Source organism: Neophocaena asiaeorientalis, unplaced genomic scaffold (assembly GCF_003031525.2).
Source record: "Neophocaena asiaeorientalis asiaeorientalis breed wild unplaced genomic scaffold, Neophocaena_asiaeorientalis_V1.1 scaffold43, whole genome shotgun sequence".
Taxonomy (NCBI): domain Eukaryota; kingdom Metazoa; phylum Chordata; class Mammalia; order Artiodactyla; family Phocoenidae; genus Neophocaena; species Neophocaena asiaeorientalis.
Window position 1 is genome coordinate 3446864 of NW_020173674.1, and position 20056 is coordinate 3466919.

The following is a 20056-nucleotide window of genomic DNA, read 5'->3' on the forward strand; positions in this document are numbered from 1 at the left end:
TGGGCTGTACCGGAAGCCCCACCGCAGGGGGCTTGCTGAAATACAGATCCCTGGGCACCACGCTGGAATCTCCGTTCTGGACAAGCTCTCCGCGTGGCGCTGTCCACACAGGCATCTGGACGCACTGACCTACTCACTGTCTGCCCTTTCCTTCCATCCATCTCGCTATCCATCAGATGAGCTGCTGGTCTACCCCCCACAGGACCCCGGGCCTCTGCTTCGCCTCTCCTCCCAGGCTGCATCCCACCCTACCTCCCTCGGGCCCAAACTGCTTTCACTCCCAGTCCTAACCCCAATTTCCCTAATTCCGGTTGCTTCCTGGGCTGGCTGCTGACCCCCCCCCCCAACCTTTCTGAGCCTTCCCCCTCCCCTGAAACGCCGAAAAAAAATTTCACCCTCCCCTGAAACGCCGTTGCTGACCCTGTGGCACAATCTTGGACGTGTCATTAGATGCTCCCGGTTCGGCCGTCCCGTGGTCTTTTGTGCCCGTTGGAACCTCACAGGCTCTCAGGCCTGCCGTGGGAATCTCACAGGCCACGGAGGGAAGACTCTGATGGATGCTGGGGCGCTTCTGCGGCTGCCCGGAGAACAGCCCCGTCTCCCTGGTGAGGTCCAAGCTCCTTATGGGCCGGGGTCTTGTCTCCCAAACCTGTACCAGGCACTCTTGAACCGCGGAGGCCCCAGGGGGCAGGCAGGGCCGCACCCTCCTTAAAACAAGACCCCTGAGAGCAGAGACCAGCTTCTCAAACCTCTGGTTCTTGACAGTCCGACATCTGCTCAGCACAGACTCCTTTCTCTGAATGTGGAGATCAGAGATGCATGGCCTCGGGCTGCAGGAACCGGACAAGAGAGTGACCTGAAACTGAGCGGGGCCCTGTGGGGCTCCCCGGCATGGAGGCCCTTTTTGTCCCCCATTTCTTATAGGCAAGACTGCAGCCCCCATGACCGTCCCTGAATTCCAAAGGGTGGATTCAAACAGCTGCTAATCAATGGAGAAGAAGCCAAGCAACCACCCGAAGCAAGATTAAAGGGACCAGAGAAACTCATCGAGATCAGGAGACGACCGCTGGCCTTCCCTGGTGGTCCAGTGGTTGAGAATCCGCCTGCCAATGCAGGGGACGTGGGTTCGAGCCCTGGTCGGGGAACTAAGATCTCACACGCGGTGGGGCAACTAAGCCCACGCACGGCAACTACTGAGCTCCGCGCCTCAACTAGAGAGAAGACGGCGCACCGCCATGAGGATCCCACATGCCGCAACTAACGCCCCACGCAGCCAAAACTAAAATAAATTAAAACATCGGGAGACGACCACCTGAGATGAGATTAAGGGATGGCAGGCCCTGCTCGCCACACCCTAATGTTGTCAGAGAATCCCCCGCCCCCGCCCTTTGAACCGCTGCTATAAAGCCCTTCATCAAATCCTCTGGGGGGGGGGGCGGACACACACAGTTTTTCGAGGCAGAACCCCCTTTGCCTGGCAAAGCAATAAAGCTCTCCTTTTCTACTTCACCCAAAACCCTGTCTCCGAGATTTGATTCGGCACCGGTGCACAGAGAGGCCGCGCTTTCGGTCACAAACCCACGTGTCGGCCCACAGGGGAGACAGGGCTCCCGCACAAAGGCCCCTCGCCCTTCATTTTCTCACTGATTCTATTTATTTATCCCCTGAACAAGTGTTCGCTCACAAACCCGCTGCTGGCCTTTTAATTCCAGCAGAGACTCAGTCTCTCTCCCTCCGTCCGCACTGGGTAACTCAGCCGGTGACCTGCCCATTCCACTCAGAGTCTCGGGGGCAGCGCCCCCAGGAGGGGTTTCAATCACACCTGTCACTCCACTAATGCCGGGACCATCTTTCTCCAGCTCCTTGCAGGCAGGCTCGAATCAAATAACCCCCTTTGTTCTGCCCGGAACTGACAAGGCTTTAAAACCCCATTATTATGCTATAATTTCAGAAAATTGATCCCGGCGGGAACAGCTAAATGGAGCTCAAAGTTTCTTCGTGTGACACCTTACTGAATGAAGGCTTTGCGTTGTCATAAATCCCGGGCAGGGGAGAGCTCAGCCAGAGCTCTCGGCTCCAGGACCAGCGGGTCAGCCTCTGGGCAAACCAGACCCCACAGTGGAGCTGAAGCAACACGGAAACAGCGGCCAGAGGTGACTCCTGGGGCGGCAGAGCCCCGCTACTGTCAGTGTCAGGTTTGGGGTTGCTCTCTGTCACCATGCGAGCAGAAGGCTTCGCAGCTGGGGGACAGGAAAAGAAAGGACACAGTGGGATAAGAAACACCAGTGGGAAAATGATCCTTTAGAGGGTAATGAACAAAAAAACCCCCTCAACAATGGCAAGCTCGCTGCTAATAAGGCCCGACAGAGTAAAGTGTGAAAGAGCCCGGGGTCGATGGAGGGACTGAGGCTCCCTCCACCCTGGGGGCAGGGACGGATTGTCAACAGGCACCTCTCAGCCCAGCAGGCCCTTCCTGTTGCTTCTGTCTTGATTTATAACAAGCTCCTCTTTCCTTAAGTGCTTCATGAGAGTGGTTTGGCTTTTTTGTTGTTGTTTTTTTCTCCCCCGAATGGGGGTGTGTAGACTGAACTTGCCCTTGACAGACAGGCACCTCTGTTGTCTCCTACGGTGGAAGTGGAGCTGGAGGATGTGGGGACACACAGTGGAAACACAGATTTGGCCGTTTCGCTGCGTCTTGGATAGGGGAAGGATGGGACCATCTGTTTTTCTCCCAAGGATGGGGCTGCTGGTAAGGGCTGGCCAACACCTTTGAGGCTGTGAAGTGGTACCCCTCTGCACACAGTAGGTGCTTAATAAAGAAGCATGATGTGACCAAGCTGGCTTCATGGAGGGGGTGCACAGAATTCAACCAGCTCCCTGCCTCCTGGCGGGTTGAGTGGCACTGCTGCCTGTGTGCCCCTCACCGCCTGCTCATGGTGAATCTCTGCTCCCCCAGGAGGGCACAAAAGTGGGGTGGAGGATGTTTGGATGGAGAGGTGAAACCAGGGCACTAGTCTGGACCACGAAGGCCGATGGGCCAGGCACGGATCTATCATGTCTGCTACAAATCTGCTAGCTGTGTGATCTTGGGCAAGCCACTTAACCTCTCTGTGCTTCCCTGTCCACATCAGAATAACAGGGTTTCTCTCCAGGGTTGTTGTGGGGACCAGTGAGGTAGCCTGTGCAGAACTCTGTGCAGAACTCTGGAGGGGGAAAGGGAGCCTGTTTGTTTGGAGGGAGCTGGGGAAAGTATTCCAGGTGAGAGAATGAATTTAAGGTAAGCCTGCCAGGAATAAGCACACACATGAGCTAGACCTGATTAGTAACAGAGGGAGTAAAGCCCAGGGGTCAAGTATTTGGGGCTGGGGAGCCAGAACGCTGGGGTTCAAGTCTTGCCTCTGCCTCTTGTTAGCTGGTGTAACCCTGGGAAAGTTGCCTCAATTTTTTCATCTGCTAAATGGGGTAGTAAAGCCTGTTTCCCTCCTATAGTTACTGGGAGAATTAATGAGTCGCTCACATAAGATGCTCAGGACAGTGCCTGGCACACACTAGGAACCAGCCAACCAAAGCTAGCATTCTTTTCTGAAGGAGATGAAGTGACATAATTCCCAGAGGCCCCCAGGCACAAGGTGACAGTTTAGATCTGAGCTCCAGCCTCCAAGGGTCTAGGCTGTTTTCACGTTTTCAAGAAGCAAGGGCTCACTGATCCGATGCAACAGCTAGCACGACATGACAACTAGCACCAGGCACAGCCCTAAGACATCACAAGACGTGACTCATTCGACATTCCCGACCACTGTCTCCATTTCACAAACGGGGAGCCCGGGGCCCAGAGAGTTGAAGCAACTTTCCTGAAGTTGCACAGCTGGCAGGTGACAGAGCTGAGAGTTGAACCTGAGTCTGGCCCAGGGACTGGCACTATTACCTGCTGACTAGCCATCCTGGCTTGCAGCCAACACAGCTGGGTATTGAAGTGGACCAAACTGTCAAGCCGGCAGCTGTGCAGCTGGGCTCCACCGTGGGCGTGAATGCTGCCGGGTGAGCCTCCCCTGCTCGGAGCGGGGGAACCGGGAGGCTGGGTGCCCAGCCAGGAGGTGTTCCAGCCTCAGCTTGGAGCTTCCTGGGCCCCGATCAGAGAGGAAGGAAGGGAGCCAACCAGAGATCTTGAGGAAGGCCAGGGAGGCTGGCAATGAGAGCAGAGGGTGGTGGGGGGCAGCGGGGTGGTTCTGATAGACGCAGGGTCCAAAGAGACAGGGGTGGGCAGGGGAGGCAGAACAGGCTCAGGGCAGCGTGGGCTCCAGTCCTGGCCCTGCCAGTGGAGACCCGCTTTCCTCATCTGTGAAATGGGGACAATTTCTCAGCTGTGGGATAAGGTGGGATGAAGCGCAAGTAGCATCCAGCCCAATGCCAGACACGTACACATCAGCTCAGTGGAGATGGCCATTGAGCCTAAATTCATAGTCAGGTTGATCCCAGAATTAATCATCCGAGCTAGAGTGTGGTACGGGGAATCTTCTCATAAGCCACCATGATTGATCCCAGAATTAATCACCCGAGCTAGAGTGTGGTGCGGGGAATCTTCTCATAAGCCACCATGAACCACACACAGACGTCACCTCCCCATGCTCTGTGGTAGCCCCGGCAAGGACTCCTCCAACCTCAGCTTGAATGCCTCCTGAAACAGGGTGCTCACCACCTGCCGGGCCAGCCCAGCCCAGCACTCACTGCTGGAAATCTCTCCCTTACGCTGAGCTGGTGACCTGTGACTCTCATTCTCAGCCTTGTTAGGAGGGCCATCATGTGCCCATCCCCAGGGTCCTCCTGTTCCCACTCCCACTTGCTCCCTGCACCCGCACCACAGGGCCTTTGCACATGCTGCGCCCTCCTGAATCTTGGACTAAGTCAGTGGATGCAGTGGTTTTCCCCTGTGCCCAGCACAGGCACTTAGTAAATACTGGTCGGTACGCATGCTACACGCAAGGCACGTCACCTTACTCAGTCTCAAACCCCCGCCGTGTGTCAGGCAGCCCTGCCTGTGGTTTGTGGTCACAAGGGCAGGACCGTTTACTGAGAGTCAGCCATGTACGTGCTAAGCATTGGCTGAGATTTTGTGCCCGCTGTCTCTGATCTTTATCACACCCTCATTTTACAGGCGAGGAAGCTGAGGGTTGAGTTATGTGGGGAAGGGCAGAGCTGACTTTCCTCCCCCAGGGCTCCTGTGTGCAGCTCCATCTCCTACTAGCTGGGAGCCCCTGAGGGCAAAGACTGGGGCTCTGGTGCCCAGGGGACGGCTCTGCACACGGTTGCCCGAATCCTGAATGCCCTGCTGGCAAAGGCTGTGTCACGGGGCCACGGAGGAGGAAACAGGCTTATCTGCTGTTAATCCAGAAACGTCTGCGGAAATGCATCCAGCCACCACTTACCCACCTCCCATGCCCCCCAAGCCTGAGATGGGTACCAGGTAGGACCTGGATTCAGGAAGAATACTGGAGGAGGAGCCGTCTGCCCTGGACTCCAGGTAGCAGTGGAGTCCAGCAGTTAAGGGCACAGGCTCTGGAATCGTACGTTCACTCCTCACCTTGGCCGCTCAGGAGCTGGGTGATCCTGGGCCAGTCACATCAACTCTCCCTGGGCCTTGGCTTCCTTACTTGTAAAATGGGCATGTGACACCTGCAGGGGTGCTGGGGGATAATGAGAGCTGTGCCCCAGGGCCTGGGCCTGGTCGGGAGGAAGGCAGAACCCTCGGCACTCCTTGTTCTAAAGCAGCAACAAATCCCGGCTCCAGGAAAGAGGTCCCGGTTCCGGGAGGAAAGCACCCTCCTAGGCTTTTCATGCCGGGTCAGATGCATCTGTGGGTCGTGACCCAGTACAGACCCCAGTAACCTGCAGACAGAACGGGGGATTCTTTTTGCTGACCGTTCCTCCTGTGTGCATTCCTGGCAAATGGTCCTGAGGGTAGCCTCAAGGAGAGGGAGGGAATGTCGGGACCCACCCTCTGACCCACAGACGGGGTGGCAGCGCTCGGCTTACCCCAGAGGGCCATGAAGATGGAGAAGAAGACAGTGGCGGGGTTGTCGAAGAGGTGGCTGGCGCGGGCCGTGGCGCACGCAGAGCTCATCTTCCAGTAGCTGCAGGTCTTGTCACACAGCGGGCACATGGTGATGTTGTGTCTCTGGTCACACATCTCCATGCTGGAAGAAAGGGAGCAGCCCAGAGTCCCCTGGCCGAAGGGCAGCGTCCCTGCCGGCCCACGTGGACAGGAGCCTCCCGGAGCCATGTCGGGTGGGAGAAAGTGCTGGGGGTCCTCGCCGTTGTGGACACGGTCTGGCTCATCAGCCAGCTTCCGCCGGCGCCCACGTCCCTCTTCTCCATCCCAGGTGGGCCTCAGGGATGTGTGACAGGTGCTGCCACACAGGGGCCCCAGCTCGGTTTCACACTCTGTCCCCCCTTAAAGCCTTAATGATTTTTGAACAGGGCCCTGCGTTTTAATTTTGTACCCAGTCTGCAACTGGGCATAGACCCATCGGACTTGGCTGTGTGGCCGGTGAGCGTTCATCTCTGAAGCCGAGGTCCCAGCCAGCCTCCCTCTGATAACCAGGCACCGTCAAGGTTGTGCTAAGAGTGAATGCTGTCCAGGTCCTGACTTGACAAGGCCCCGGAGACCCGAAGGAGGAATGGGATCGAGGCACGAGAACGCCACGCCTCTCCTGAGCCCTGGCCGTGAGCCTGGCACCTGCTAAGCGCCATTCCTGCGGGCTTCAGTCCGTCCCTGTGGGGACGCCGTGGGACAGCTGGCCCCGGGCAGGCCTGGGTACCAGCCTGCGGACATCGCTGGGCACTCTGGGCCCCTAAGAGGATGGAGAAATGGTTCTCCCGGACCTCCTCCCGGGAGACGGGTGGTTGGGTTGGAAGGAACACACCCTCAGGCTGCCTGGGGTTGGGGACCCACCACGCCGGGCTCACCCCGAAAGTGAGGGGCAGCTCCTGCTCAGGACACTAGTCCGGCTCAGGGCAGGCTTTTATTCTGCGGAGTCTGGGGCTCGAGCCCAGGGGGCGTGGCTGGACAGGATGGGGAGTTGCGCGATGCCCAGTGGCCTGCCTCGCCCGCCCTGCCCAGCACGCAGGCTGTCTCCTGCTAATGCTGGAAAATGCAATAACGGCCATTAGCTGTGTGAGCAGAAGCTTGCGTCGAGCGCCACCCACCCTGGACCAGCTCTGGGGCTATTACAGTCCCATCTTCATAGATGAGGAAGTGAGCCTAGAGAGGGCAAGTCACTTGCTCAGGGCCACACAGCAGAGTGGGGATTGAGCCCTGGGCTCTGTCTGTCAAGCCCGAGCCCTGCGCTGCTCTCAGCTGATGCCCTGAGGCCACAGGAGGGCTCCCTGCTGAGACCAGGGGGCGTGGCCCAGGTCCTTGATGCCCTCTGTGCCCCTGACCCTGTCCTTTAGCCTCAGACTCAGTTTCTCCTTCTGGAAGATGAGAAGGGAGGCCAGAATTAGGCCCTGCCAACTCTGCCCTGCCCTGCCCTGCCCTTCTCCCCGCTAACTTGGACGAGATACTGAGCTATTATTAGACACCGGGCAGGAGTCTGATTCCCAAGGGTTAGGTGGCTATCGAGGAGGGGGCCGAATTGGGTGGTTGCTTTTGGCTTTTAAAAAAAATTTTCTGGATGCACAGAATCGTGGCTGGGCCACAGCCATTGGTGTCGGAGAAACATTTGCTGAGAGGCTGTGGGGGACCCTCCTCTGCTAGCACTGGGGGCATTCAGCTGAATTCTCTTCCACAGTTACTCTTACCGAAGACTCATTAGAAGATTGTGTACGTGCTGTATGTGCCGGGCGTGGTGTCAGGCGTGGGAGAGGGAAAGATGGACCAGCTGGTGCCTCGAAGCCTCTGGGGGAGTGCGTGTGAGCATGCGTGTGTGTGCCTATGTGTACGTGTATGTGGGGCGGAGACAGGCACACGGAGGCCGTAGGGCACCGTGGACTCAGGAGCCAGCCAGCTCTGGATTTGAATCTGAGCTCTACCGCTTGTGAGCTCTGTGGCCTTGGGCAGATTGCTCCAGCTCCTTGGGCCTCACTTTCCCCGTCTATAGAATGGGGATGCTGAGAATAGAGAACCCATTTTTTTTTTAATTGTTTTTTTTTTTTTTTTGCTGCGCTGTGTAGCACATGGGATTTTAGTTCCCCGACCAGGGGTTGAATCCATGCTCTCGGCAGTGAAGGAGCGCAGCCCTAACCACTGGACCACCGGGGAATTCCCTGAGAACCCGTGTTACTGGGTTGTTAGGAGGATTAAACAGGGGAACGTACGTGAAGCCCTCGGAAGGGCCCTGGGACTCATCCTCCCGTTCACCATCATTATTGTGGGAATAATGGAGCCTTGTCCCTCCCTGAGCTTCCTCTCTTCTGGGGGCCTCTCCTGAAAGGCAGAGGGGCAGGACGTCGCACCCATGCAGGACCCCAGCCCCTCTCAGGGCACCTGTGGATGGAAGGCCCCCTCCACCATTGCCACGGTGCCGCCTGGGTCCCCGAGGATGGGAGGGGCCGGGGGGACCAGAGCCCATGTCTCTGCCTGCCTGTGAGCCCCATGGCTGCCCAGCCCTCCTCCCTGCCAGTTTAAACAATATCAACCAGTCAAAAAGCCTGTTTCTGCTGGTTTTAAACCCTTAGCCTCTCCCTTCACTGCCTTCAGCCAAAATAAAGACAAGCCATGGGTGGGCCTGCTCTTTGGGGCAAATAGAGGGGCAGGGGCGGCAGGGCAACACCGTGCGGGGCGCAGGGGGTGCGGGGGCACCGGCTATCCTACACACTGGCTTGGGCCACATTCCAGGGGGAATGCACACTTCCTGCTTTGTTCACAGCACCAAGTGAGCAGAGGCCGAGGTCAGACGGGGCTCCAGGATTCCCAGTAAACGCTGTTTGCATCCCTGGCTGTGTGACAGCGCTGGCCTGGCCTGGCCTGGCCCGGGGATGTCGGCGTCCTTGCCAGGGAGCCCGCGCCTGCCTGGGCAGAGCATCCTGGACGAGGCCACCAGCCCAGCTTCCCCTCCAGGACCGGCAGGAAGGCGGACGGAGAAGTCTCCGTGGGGGGCCCCTCACCCTCCACTCAGTCCCCTCTGCGTCTGGGCTACTTTGATCTCTGCGTTCCTCAAACCCAAGCACAGTGAGCTCGTGTCATTAACAAACAAAAGGGACAAGCTTTCTCCTGCCTGTGCCCAAAATAACCCTGGAGGGACATAAGCCGGATTCCTTTAACGTTCTGATTCCGGGTGGGTGGAATAGTTTAGGTGTTATTCATGTATTCACAAATGGTTTGCACAAAATGACTGGATGTAGCCTTTCTGCACCGCTGAGTCCTAAGGAGTCAGCTTCTCCACCAAGTAAAAGACTCCTTCACTGGCTCTTTTCTGATCAGAACCACGGATGGATTGTCTAAACCACAGCTCTGCTTCAGAGACACTGGGCTGAGCCGTAAGAAACGTAAACTGCGCTGATGTACCGGGACTGTCCCTGACAGACCGCCAGCCCCCAGGAGGCAGGGCCAGGGGCGTCCACTTGTCTATCCAGCGTTTTGCCCATCGGCACACTGCTCCTGATGGAAGTTAGGCCTGAAATCCTGAACTCATAACACAATCAGTTATCCCTGGGTCGGTATTAGCAAGTCTAGGAAACCACCAGAAAAGAGGGGAGACGGTGTCCTCAAGCTCCCGCTGCTTGACTCACGCTCTGGCTGCCATTCTGGGAGAACCACACCCGGCACGACGCCGGGCTGTTTCTGGGGTCCTGGCCTCCTTCCAAGAGCCCCCCACGCCTGGCCTACCCCTTGGTGAACAGTAGCAGTGCTATCAGCCCTGCGTTCAGAGACCGGGGCCTGTTGCACCCGGTCAGCTCTCATGCCGGTCCTGTTGTTGCAACATCTCCCAAAGCCGCGTGGCCAGGGGACGCGGCACGGACACAGGGCCTGGCTGGCTGAGTGCGCTGCCCCGAGGTCTCCAAATGGTCACATCCGTCTCATTTCCTGACCACACAGGGAAGCGGTCAATTTTCTTGTCACATAATGACCAAGAACTAGATGGGAAAAAAAGCTTCAAAGAACGAAAAGGAGTTGGATATTTATTTTATGTCTTCCTCTCAACAATAAAGCGTCTCCGGGGGCGCTCGTGTCTGCAAAGGCCGCCCACACGCTCAGATGGCTATTACATCCTTTGGACTAGGCGGCTCTCTTTCTGACACCGCCTGGCCTGGCCTGTGACTGCCCGGGGGCACTGAGTGGGTCCACGGCGGGGCAGGGGTTGGGGTGAGGGGCCCGAGTCCCAGGGAGTTCTGTTCCTGCAGCAATAGGAACGTGGCTCCTTAGTAAGATGAGGATGTGCTCGGAGAGAGGGGCTGCCTGCCTACCTGGGGATGTTCTCATCGACGGTGGCCCATCCGTAGAGGAAAACGATGATCCCGACCATGGAGGCGGGGATGAGCATCTGGGTGTAGACGCCCAGCCAGGCGAAGTACAGGCCAATCTTCTCCCCAAAATACTTCCTGCACCGCAGGGCAAAGCCAAACAGAGACAAACTCTGAATCCACATCAGGGGGGATAAATTACACCGTACCCCCTCCCCCCGAGCGAGGAACAGCTCATAGGGGGGCTCCTGATTCTCTCAACCAAAGAAGCAGAGACTGGGGGCCCCCGAGCCAGGTCAGGTTTGGGGTGCTCTCTGCTTTCCCGATGCCAGCACTTCTCTACTGTGCCCCGAAGGTGGGCACATTTCCGCTTGTGATGCCCACGCTGAAGGACACGATGTCGCCCGGAGGCTGTCAGCCCTCTTCTAGCCCTGTTCAGCCTAAGAACAGGAAAGCACTCCAGCCCCGAGGCACCAAGAGAACCAATCACGCTGTATGTTACGCGTTTCTGGCTTCTTGATGGGCTGAGTGCTGGTCTACGTGGCCCCATTGCCTGATCTGTTCGCCCCTTCCTGCCCCGGGATGGAGGTCCCCTCAGGAGAGGACGCATTGCCCAGAGGGGCAATTCTTACAAATTCCCAGGCAGCTCTTCCCTTCCTTTCACCGCAGAAAGAAATCACACCAGATGCCTGGCTGGGTCAAGCTGGACTGTGAATTTAGGGGGAGACAGTGAATATGACAGATAAGAGCCCGGCCCGCCGTGAATTTGAATAAACTGCTATCTAAGACTCAGCCAGGCTCCCGTCCTGCCGGGAGACCTTGGCTTTCCTACACAAACTCTTCAAGTTCGAACAGGCCCCCATGCACTGAACACTCAGCACAGTCGAAATGCACAGGGACATCTATCCGATCAAGCCTGCTCCCAGCGTCCCCTCTCACCTGACCAGGTCGATGGGCTGGTACTTGTAGAAGACCCCGTAACTCGCCCACTCTTCGTACAGGAGCTGGGAGAGAGGAAGTGGTGAAGGGCTGGGGAAAATGTAGCGCTCCCAGGTTGCTCCCCAGAACACAGAGCTGCTGGGCCCCCGCTGGACTGAGGTGTCTGCTCACAGCTACGTCATTCATTCATTCATTCAACAAACACGTACAGAGGGTCAGCCCTGTGCTGGGTACCGTGGTGGACGCCGAGTTCTGAGCTGAGCACGGCAGACACAGCCCTGAGCCCTGGAGTTCCCGTTCTGGTCAGGGAGACGGACACGAGAAAACCACTCAAAACTTTCAGCTCTGGTAAGGGCCTTGAAGAAGCCACAGGTGGTGGTGGGCTCTCCAAGGAGGAATAGGCTTATGTTTTTTTATTTTTATTTTTTTTTGCGGTACGCGGGCCTCTCACTGTTGTGGCCCCTCCCGTTGCGGAGCACAAGCTCCAGACGCGCAGGCTCAGCGGCCATGGCTCACGGGCCCAGGCGCTCCGCGGCATGTGGGATCTTCCCGGACCGGGGCACGAACCCGCGTCCCCTGCATTGGCAGGCCGACTCCCAACCACTGCGCCACCAGAGAAGCCCTAGACTTATGTTTTTAGGTGACAGTGGGGATGGGAAAGAAACTTCTGGCATCATTATAGAGTCCTCACTGCTCACGATTTGATCTGGAATTGATCTCAAATGGCTGTCAGACACCTCACTTTCTTTGTAAAAGACAGACCCACCAGGCTTTGCAGCAGAGAAATACCAGTGGTACGATTTTTAAAAGTCTCACGGGAAGCAAAGAGAGCCCGATGTGTGTCTCCTGAGATGGGCTGTCTGATTAACACAGCTTAGTGAAATAAATGAAATCTACACATCCCATCATGCCCCAGGCTCTGGGCAGGATGGCAATGAGCTTGGCGATTGGAAGCCTTGTATGAACGCGTGGGTATAGGGTGTCCTCGGGAAGACGCTGGGTTAGGACTGCTGGTTTTAATAAAGAAATCCCATGCATGTGGGTAATTAATGCTCTACCAACCTTAACTCAAAGCCTACGGTGACACTGCTGGCTGGAGGGGAGCTGGGCCCCAGCTGGGAACCCAGGGCCTCGGCTGCCCATCTCTGCTGGCAGGAAGCAGGGGTGGGGGATGCCCGTGAGAACTCACCGTGGGCCCCAGGTCTCTCCTGTACACCGAAGCTTGGCTTGCATCCTTTTTCCTTTTCTTAATATTTGGACTTAAAAACTTGGGGGTCTCCTATATACAGATTCTGCTGTGGCCCCCGAACACAGCCTTTGATATCATCGCCCAAAATACTCTAGACTAGGGACTGAATGTGTCCCCCCAGATTCACAGGTTGAAGCCTTAGCCCCCAACATGACTGTATTTGGAGGTTGCGTCTTTCCGGAAATAATTAAGGTTAAATGAGGTCATGAGAGCAGGGTTTTGACCTGACAGGACTGGTGTCCTTATAAGAAGAGGAAGAGACACCAGAGCTTTCTTTTTTTATGTGCACACACGGTGGAAAGGCCGTGTGAGGACACAGTGAGAAGACGGCTGTCCGCAAGCCAGGAAGAGAGCCTGCACCAGAACCCAACCCTGCCGGCACCTTGATCTGGGACTTCCAGCCTCCAGAACTGTGAGACATAAATGTCTTCTGTTTAAGTCTGGTATTTTGTCATAGCAGCCTGAGCTAATATTACATTCTCCCCCACTGACTTGGAAGATCCAGAGCTGATGGGATGGATTTCTATGCACAAAGATGCCTTCAACTGAGTCTCTGAAAATTAAAAATGTCTAAGAGGCTCACGGGGACGGGGCCAGCTTCCACAGACCAGAGAGTCAGGGGTCCCTAGAAATGACCTTCTAGCAAACTTTGCCATTTCCTCTCTCCTTCTGCAGCTCTGAAAATAATACTCAGGAGAACAGAGGTGCTGCGTTTCATCAAAAGTCAGCACACAGGGACAAAATAAGTAGGGAGGAAAAAACAGGGAGGAAAATAACATAGAAAAGCTAAAGCCATTCTTAATAAATTATGAGCGAACCTTGCTGTCAGAATCCTGGGTTTTGCCTGCTCTGATCTTTATAAGAGTAGCTTTCTTTAGATTTTAAGTCTCTCTGTAAGTGGCACAAGCAGGATGTGTTCAGCATGAACACAAGTCTGGCTGCTGGTGGGGTAGCCTCTGTAGCTTCTGGGTAAGGAACTGGGATGCCCAGGGCCTCCCCCCATCTCAGAGGAGAAGGGGTCCAGGAATTGGAGCCGTGCTGCCCTGCTAGGACGGTGGCTCTGCTGGGTCTGGAGTCGGTGTCCTGGGCAGCGTCCCGAGTGGGTGATCTGAGCCAGGCCTTCCCCCTCTGAGCCCCGCTGGGCATCCAGGGCAGACTCCCTCCCCTCTGAGCTCCATCACCTCCTTGATACTGAAAGAGTCTGTCCTTCCTCCCAGGTCATGGAGTGGACGCAGATGGGCTCATGCTTTGTGAAGCGAAGTGCTGGGGGCTTGTTATGTGCCATCTGTCTGATTACGCAGAAAAGGAGGAAAAGCCTACAGTTTTACTCTCTAAAGGAGAGGTCTGAGCCAGCAAACTCTGATGAGATCATGAAGCACCTCTGGAAAAGCAAAGCAGCCGTCACCAGTCACCAACCGGGCAGCTTCCTCCCTTCAGCTGAATGGATAAAGAAGATGTGGCATATATATACAATGGAATATTACTCAGCCATGAAAAGAAACGAAATTGAGCTATTTGTAATGAGGTGGATAGACCTAGAGTCTGTCATACAGAGTGAAGTAAGTCAGAAAGAGAAAGACAAATACCGTATGCTAACACATATATATGGAATCTAAGAAAAAAAAATGTCATGAAGAACCTAGGGGTAAGACAGGAATAAAGACACAGACCTACTGGAGAACGGACTTGAGGACATGCGGAGGGGGAAGGGTGAGCTGTGACAAAGCGAGAGAGAGGCATGGACATATATACACTACCAAACGTAAGGTAGATAGTGGGAAAGGAGGAATGAGGGCAGAGACCCTGGGATGGAAAGGGAGGGAGTGGAGATTGCTGCGGGGGAGGGGAGGCACGGACAGACGCTCTGGAAGGCTTGTCCTCGTCATGCTGGTCACCCTGTTCCCGGGCCTCCCCGCTGGGACTGGCCACAGCAGGCAAGCCACCATCCCCTGAGAGGTGTGGCAGATGGGGGCACACTTCAGCTTTCTACATAAACCACTTTACCTGGGTGGACTTTTCTTCCTGCCAAGAAGAGAACGTCAATCACCCTGTAGCTGTCAGCGTAAGGAAATGAAGCATCAGATTTCCTGGCTATGGTTGGCAGAACTCTGGGGGCCCCTCAGTCTGTGAGCAGGTGGGAGGTGTCGGGGGCCCTGGGGCAGGTCAGCTGGGCACCGCTGGCTCTGGTCACTGTGACCCTGGGAGCCTTCCAGCACCTGGACCTCAGAGGGATCCTGGTTCCCTCCACCGGCATCTCTCCTGCCCAGACCTCCCACCTGGGCCCATGTGGCTGGGCAGGTCCATCACAGCACTGACGCTGTCCTTAATTACTGTGTATGTACTCAACCCTTGCTGTCTCCCCCTAGGATGGAGGCACCAGGTTTGTCTGGTCTGTGTCATCCCCAGCTTCTCAAACAGGGCAGATAACAGGTTTCCAGTAAGTAATTGTTGAATGAATGAATGAATGAATGAATGAATGCTGGCTTAGGGCCCCGTGGCTCTCAGTGCAGTACAGGAATGAGGCCACCTCAATCCACACCTGGAGTAACCCTCCCGCCCCCCAATCCTGGAGGAAGGAGCGCTTGGCCCCAAGGCCCCGAGCGTTTGTGGCCCGAAGATCAGGCCAATAGCTATGGCCTTGCTCAGCCCTGGCCCAGGCCTGCCTCTGCTGAAATATCCCTACTGTACCCCTGCTCTGCCAGCTCCGCACAGGACCGGGCCTTGGCTTGGCTACGTCCCCCCTTCTGTCCTCAGGCACTTGGGGCTCCTGCCACTGACGGGATGCCACAGATTTTGTCATTGTGAAAGCAAAATACTCAGAACCAGATCACTTTAGATGCAGCGACCATGGGAGAAAGAGTTCTCTGAGTTAGGACACAAACACGTATCTGGGGCATTTCCCCTTCCTCCCTTCCTTCTTTCCTTCCTTCCATCCACCCACCACTACTCATCATCCATCCATCCCTCCCTCCCTCCATCCATCCATCCACCCGTCCATCTATCTGTCAGTCCATCTATCCACCCATCCACCCACCCATCCGTCCATCCACTCATCCAATACTCCCTGATCATGGACCAGTCTTTGTATTCATGGCTGGGACATAACGTTAAGTGAGGAGAGGGGGGTGGAAAGTGGGCCGCATTCCAGGCAGAGAGCTTTTGGGTCTGGATAAACCTGGAGCTGTCTGCTGGGCCGGTACACTATAGTGCCCAGTAAATAGTTCCTGAGTAATGACTGAATGAGACAGTCTTGGCACTGACGCGACCATCAGCCAAGTTGTCTTTAGATTAGAAAGGCGGCAGTGCGGCTGCAGCATGGGGAAGAGGGTGGGAGATTAGGGCGGAGGGGCCTCGGACCTGGAGGCTGAACGGCCAGAAGAGGGTCTCTGTGGAGGAAGGGCACCAGGCAGTGGCAGAGGGCTGCAGAGGGACGAAGGGGGCTGGGCTCTGAGGCCAGGCTTGGTGCAGGGCAGGCCCGTGGACGGGATGGAGGAGATCTGCAAGTCACGGGCTCTCAGACGAATGCCAGATGTTACACTAAAAATAACCAAATATGTAATTTTTGTGCTAAATCAGATAGCATCTTCAGCTGGATTCCCGGGCGGGCGGGCAGGCGAGTTGTATCAAGTACCGGAGGCTTAAAAACACATATGGGGGGCTGGAGGGAGGTGGGAACAGAGCATTCCACACGCAGAGTCTCCTGGGCCTTGCAATTTGGGACAAGGCCTCCATTGTGAGGTTCTCAGGGAAACATCCCTACCCGGCACCTTGGAAGGATCCATTCTTGGGGAGCAAGAGATGGGACAAAGGGGGGCTGAAAGGAACGCAGAGCCCAGGGAGGGCTGCTCCCTGAGGTGAGGGAGGGCAGGGCTTGTTGGGGAGCTGGGATAGGCTCATGTGGAGGCAGGGAGGCTGGGATCAGGGTGTGGGCACGCGAGGAAAGGAGAACTGGCTGTGGTGGTGTGGATGCGGGGTGGGTGCAGGACCAGAGCTTCCTGAGGGCCTGGGTGGGTGGAATTAGGGAGAACCACTGAAGAGTAAAGGATCACTAGGCATTTCCCAAAGTGTGTCTCATGGGACACCAGCTCCATAACTTTCCCATTAAAAAGGGTTCCAGGTCAAGTGAGTTTGAGAAACTGGCTTGACCACCATCCATCATGTTCCTGTGTGCTGCTGGGGGCCGGTGCACTCCAGGCGCTGGCCCCGTGGCTCCCAGAGTTATTCTCCCGGAAGCCAGGCAGGATTAGGCCAAAGGTCGGCAAAGAGCCCTGGAGGTTCTGACCGATCCGGTGAGACATGGGTTTTAAGCTGCCCAGGCCAGTGCAGGAAGGAAGGGCAGGCGGGGGGCACGTCCCTTCCCTTCACATGCTCAGACAACCTGCCAAGGATGCTTTTGAGAATCAGAGAGGAAAACAGTCCAACGAGGTGAGTTCACCAACCTTCTCGCTCAGATGTGGGGCTGCAGTGCCGTGACCCCCGAGGCCCTGTCCCCCGCTGGCCCCCAGACCCCCAGACCCCAAGGAGCGGTCTCCCGGCTCTGTAGCACCTACCTTCCTGTCGTTGAACTCCACGTTCTCCCCTTCATAGTCTCCCTGTAAAGAGAGAAAGGTGTCTTACTGTCCTGTAACCTTTCCAGACAGGCACTCCAGCTGCCCCCACTACGCAGGTGAGCTAGTCCCAGGACAGAACTTCACACGGTGCGGAAGGGCACCCAGGCCCCCTCCTCCTAGGATAAAAAGTGTCCCGGGAAAGCCCGAAGCGCCTTCCCCTCGACACAGAGACGACGTCCAGGATGGGAATGAGGTCAGGTCCTTGGAACTGGCGACACAGAGGAAAGGGGGCTTCAGGGGCTGGAGGGATTGTCAACAGGGTGAACTGCATCCCACTCTGCCAGGAGGGTCCTGGCGTCTCATCCCAGGTCCCACTAGGGTGGTGCCCCCTTTCCTCTCAAGTGTCCCAGGAGGGACCATGAGTTAGATGATCCCAATGCATACAGATCGGTGAGTCCAATGCTCCCATTCTACAGATGGGAACACGGAGGCTCAGAGGAGCAAACTGACATTCCTGGGAGAGACAGAAAAATCCGGTCAGACCTGGGACTTGGATCTAGTTCTCCAAATCCAATGGAAGAGAAGGAGTGTCTAAAGGTCGAAAGCTAGCCCGGTATTCCGATGGGTGACACTGATGACTAGAAGTCTGGCCAACTGGTCCTGAGGACTGCCGGGCAGATAAAGCTCTGAGGGCTCTGGGAGGTCTGCCTGGTGCCCGCTCCTCTCACCAGCTCCTTCCGTGGCCCCCCTTCCGGCCCCGCCAGCCCCCTCCAGGCGGGGAGAACTTGACCACCAGGTGGGCAACCGATTCCTGTGGTCTTTGAATGAACTCCCCCCCGGGTCTTCGGGGGCCCTCTCCACCCAACCCAACCTATCCCCTTCCCAGAGTTGTCCCTCTTGTCTAAGATGGGCCCACGATTCCAGCAGCACCTCATTTCTGTAGAGGTCAGCTAGCCGGTGACCTTGAAGGAGGCAGTTGCCAACCAGGAAGGAAGCCAAAAAGCCACCCAGCAGTGGCTGAAACGCCAAGTCCTTCTCCGGATTCGAACGCTAGTTATGGAGTAGGAGGTTCTTCCTCTATGTGCAGTCCTAACAGGCTGCTGTCTGGTTGGCAACGACCCCGGCCCCTGGCCTGGCAGAGGCTCTTGTGGAATGAATGAATGAGTGAGTGAACACGGCAAGCAAGGCCCTGGAGAGGGTGGGATGCTCTGGGCCACGCACTGAGATGCGACCCAGGACAGCTCAGGGGTGAGAGGCAGATGGTGAGAAGCGTACACGCGCGGGAGGGGCCTGCTGCCCGCCAGAGGCCGAGGTGCAGCCTCGCAACAGCCGGCATCCTCTGTTTAAGGCATGGGGTCCACGGGGCTAGCTTCAGAGGATTTATCTCCCCAAATATTTGAACATCAGCGTTGGTCCTTAACGGGGTGTGTGTCCATCAGCTGTACGGAAAATTCATGGATGTAAAATCTCATATTCCCTCGAGATGACCGAGATCCATCATCCCGCTGGAAAGAGCCCTGGAAGCAGAGCCAGAGGATCTGGGCTCCACTCCTTGGCTGTGTGCGCGTGGGCAAGTTGCTTGAGCAGCTGCAGCCTCAGTTTCCCCATCTGTAAAGTGGGAACAAACCCCACGTGGCGGGCTTCCCTACTGCTGTGTAAGGGACAAAGATGACGGTGCGTGAGGAGTTTCTAACGTGAGGATCTTGGAGGTGCTTTTTGGGGGCTCAGTGGAAGTCTTGTACTCGTCGGTTTAAACTGCTGCTAGAATTGATTCCTAAGACAAATGTGGCAGCGAAGCCTGAGAGGATGCGGTGGTGGTGCAGCCAGGGCTGGCTTCTGGCCCCAGCTCCTCCACAGGGGCTGTGTGAACTTGGGCGAGTCACTAAAGCTCTCTGAGCCTCCGTGTTTGCACCAGATTGAATGAGATAAAGCTCCCGCTAGACACAGTTCTTCGCATACGGTAGGCGCTCAGAAATGTGGATCTTTCCCCTTTCCCTTTCAAGACTTAAAGGGCTGAATCAAACAGGCAGGGAGGCCCTGAAACGTTTGGGCTTCTGTCCCTGACATCTTGGCAGGAGTGACAGCTCAAAGGCCGAGTAGGGCTGAGCAAACCTGAGTGGCACAGATGGGACGGATGGGCAAGGCGCCTTCTAGGGAGAAGCCGGAAGTGCCAGCCGGGACCTGCGGGGTCTGAGTCCTCCCTCGAAGCATTCAGCCCGCAACAGGTCAACCACCAAGACACCTCGACTTAACCCCATGCTGCATTTATTGAGCGCCTACTAGGTGCAGAGGCTTCCATGAGATGCACGCGTGATGAATGGCGGCCAAACAGTGTTGTCTTTGTGGGACAGGGAGCACGGAGGTCCAGAGGGGAAGACTCAACCGTGCCGGGGAGGCGGGGAAAGGAAGGCTCCATGGGGATGCTTTGTTTGCCCTGGGGAGGGGTTGTCCAGGCAGAGGAGGAGGGAAGAGCACTGCAGACAGAAGGAACAGCATGAACGGAGGCACAGAGGTGGGCAAACGGGATCAGTTGAGCCCATATCCTTACAGTGAGTGACGGGGGACGGCGGCAGGTCGGCTGAGCATCTTTCCCTCTGAGTCTATGGTCCGGGTGGACAGCCCTTTGCTGTCCGGCCCCACCCCCCGTTCGTCCAACGTCTTACTGAAAGCCCTTCTGTTTCTGAATTCCTGCTAACACCCTCTGCAGCCCTGGCAACTGGACAGGGCAGGTATTATTTCTGACTTGCAGATGGGGGCACTGGGGCTCAGAGAGGACAGGGGCTGCCTCTGCTCAAGGTCACAGAGGGGTGAGCGGCCAGGACTAGAATCTGGGTCCCCGGGCCCCCATGCCTGTCCTCTCTCTCTCCTAGCCTTTGCAGTAACGCACATTTGGAAAGTTCCAGAGATCCTCTGTCCGGAG

The 20056-nt window shown here is 56.4% G+C and overlaps 1 protein-coding gene across 1 annotated transcript in view; it reads right to left on the reverse strand.

Moving 5' to 3' along the window:
* Positions 1 to 20056, reverse strand: part of ANO1 (anoctamin 1) — an 84789-nt gene that overhangs the window by 41004 nt on the left and 23729 nt on the right. The window contains exons 9-12 of the mRNA XM_024749273.1: positions 17137 to 17178; positions 11338 to 11402; positions 10402 to 10536; positions 6031 to 6191 (exon numbers count right to left, since the gene is read on the reverse strand). Coding sequence (XP_024605041.1) covers positions 6031 to 6191; positions 10402 to 10536; positions 11338 to 11402; positions 17137 to 17178 — 403 coding nt within the window. The remainder of the gene's footprint in view (positions 1 to 6030; positions 6192 to 10401; positions 10537 to 11337; positions 11403 to 17136; positions 17179 to 20056) is intronic.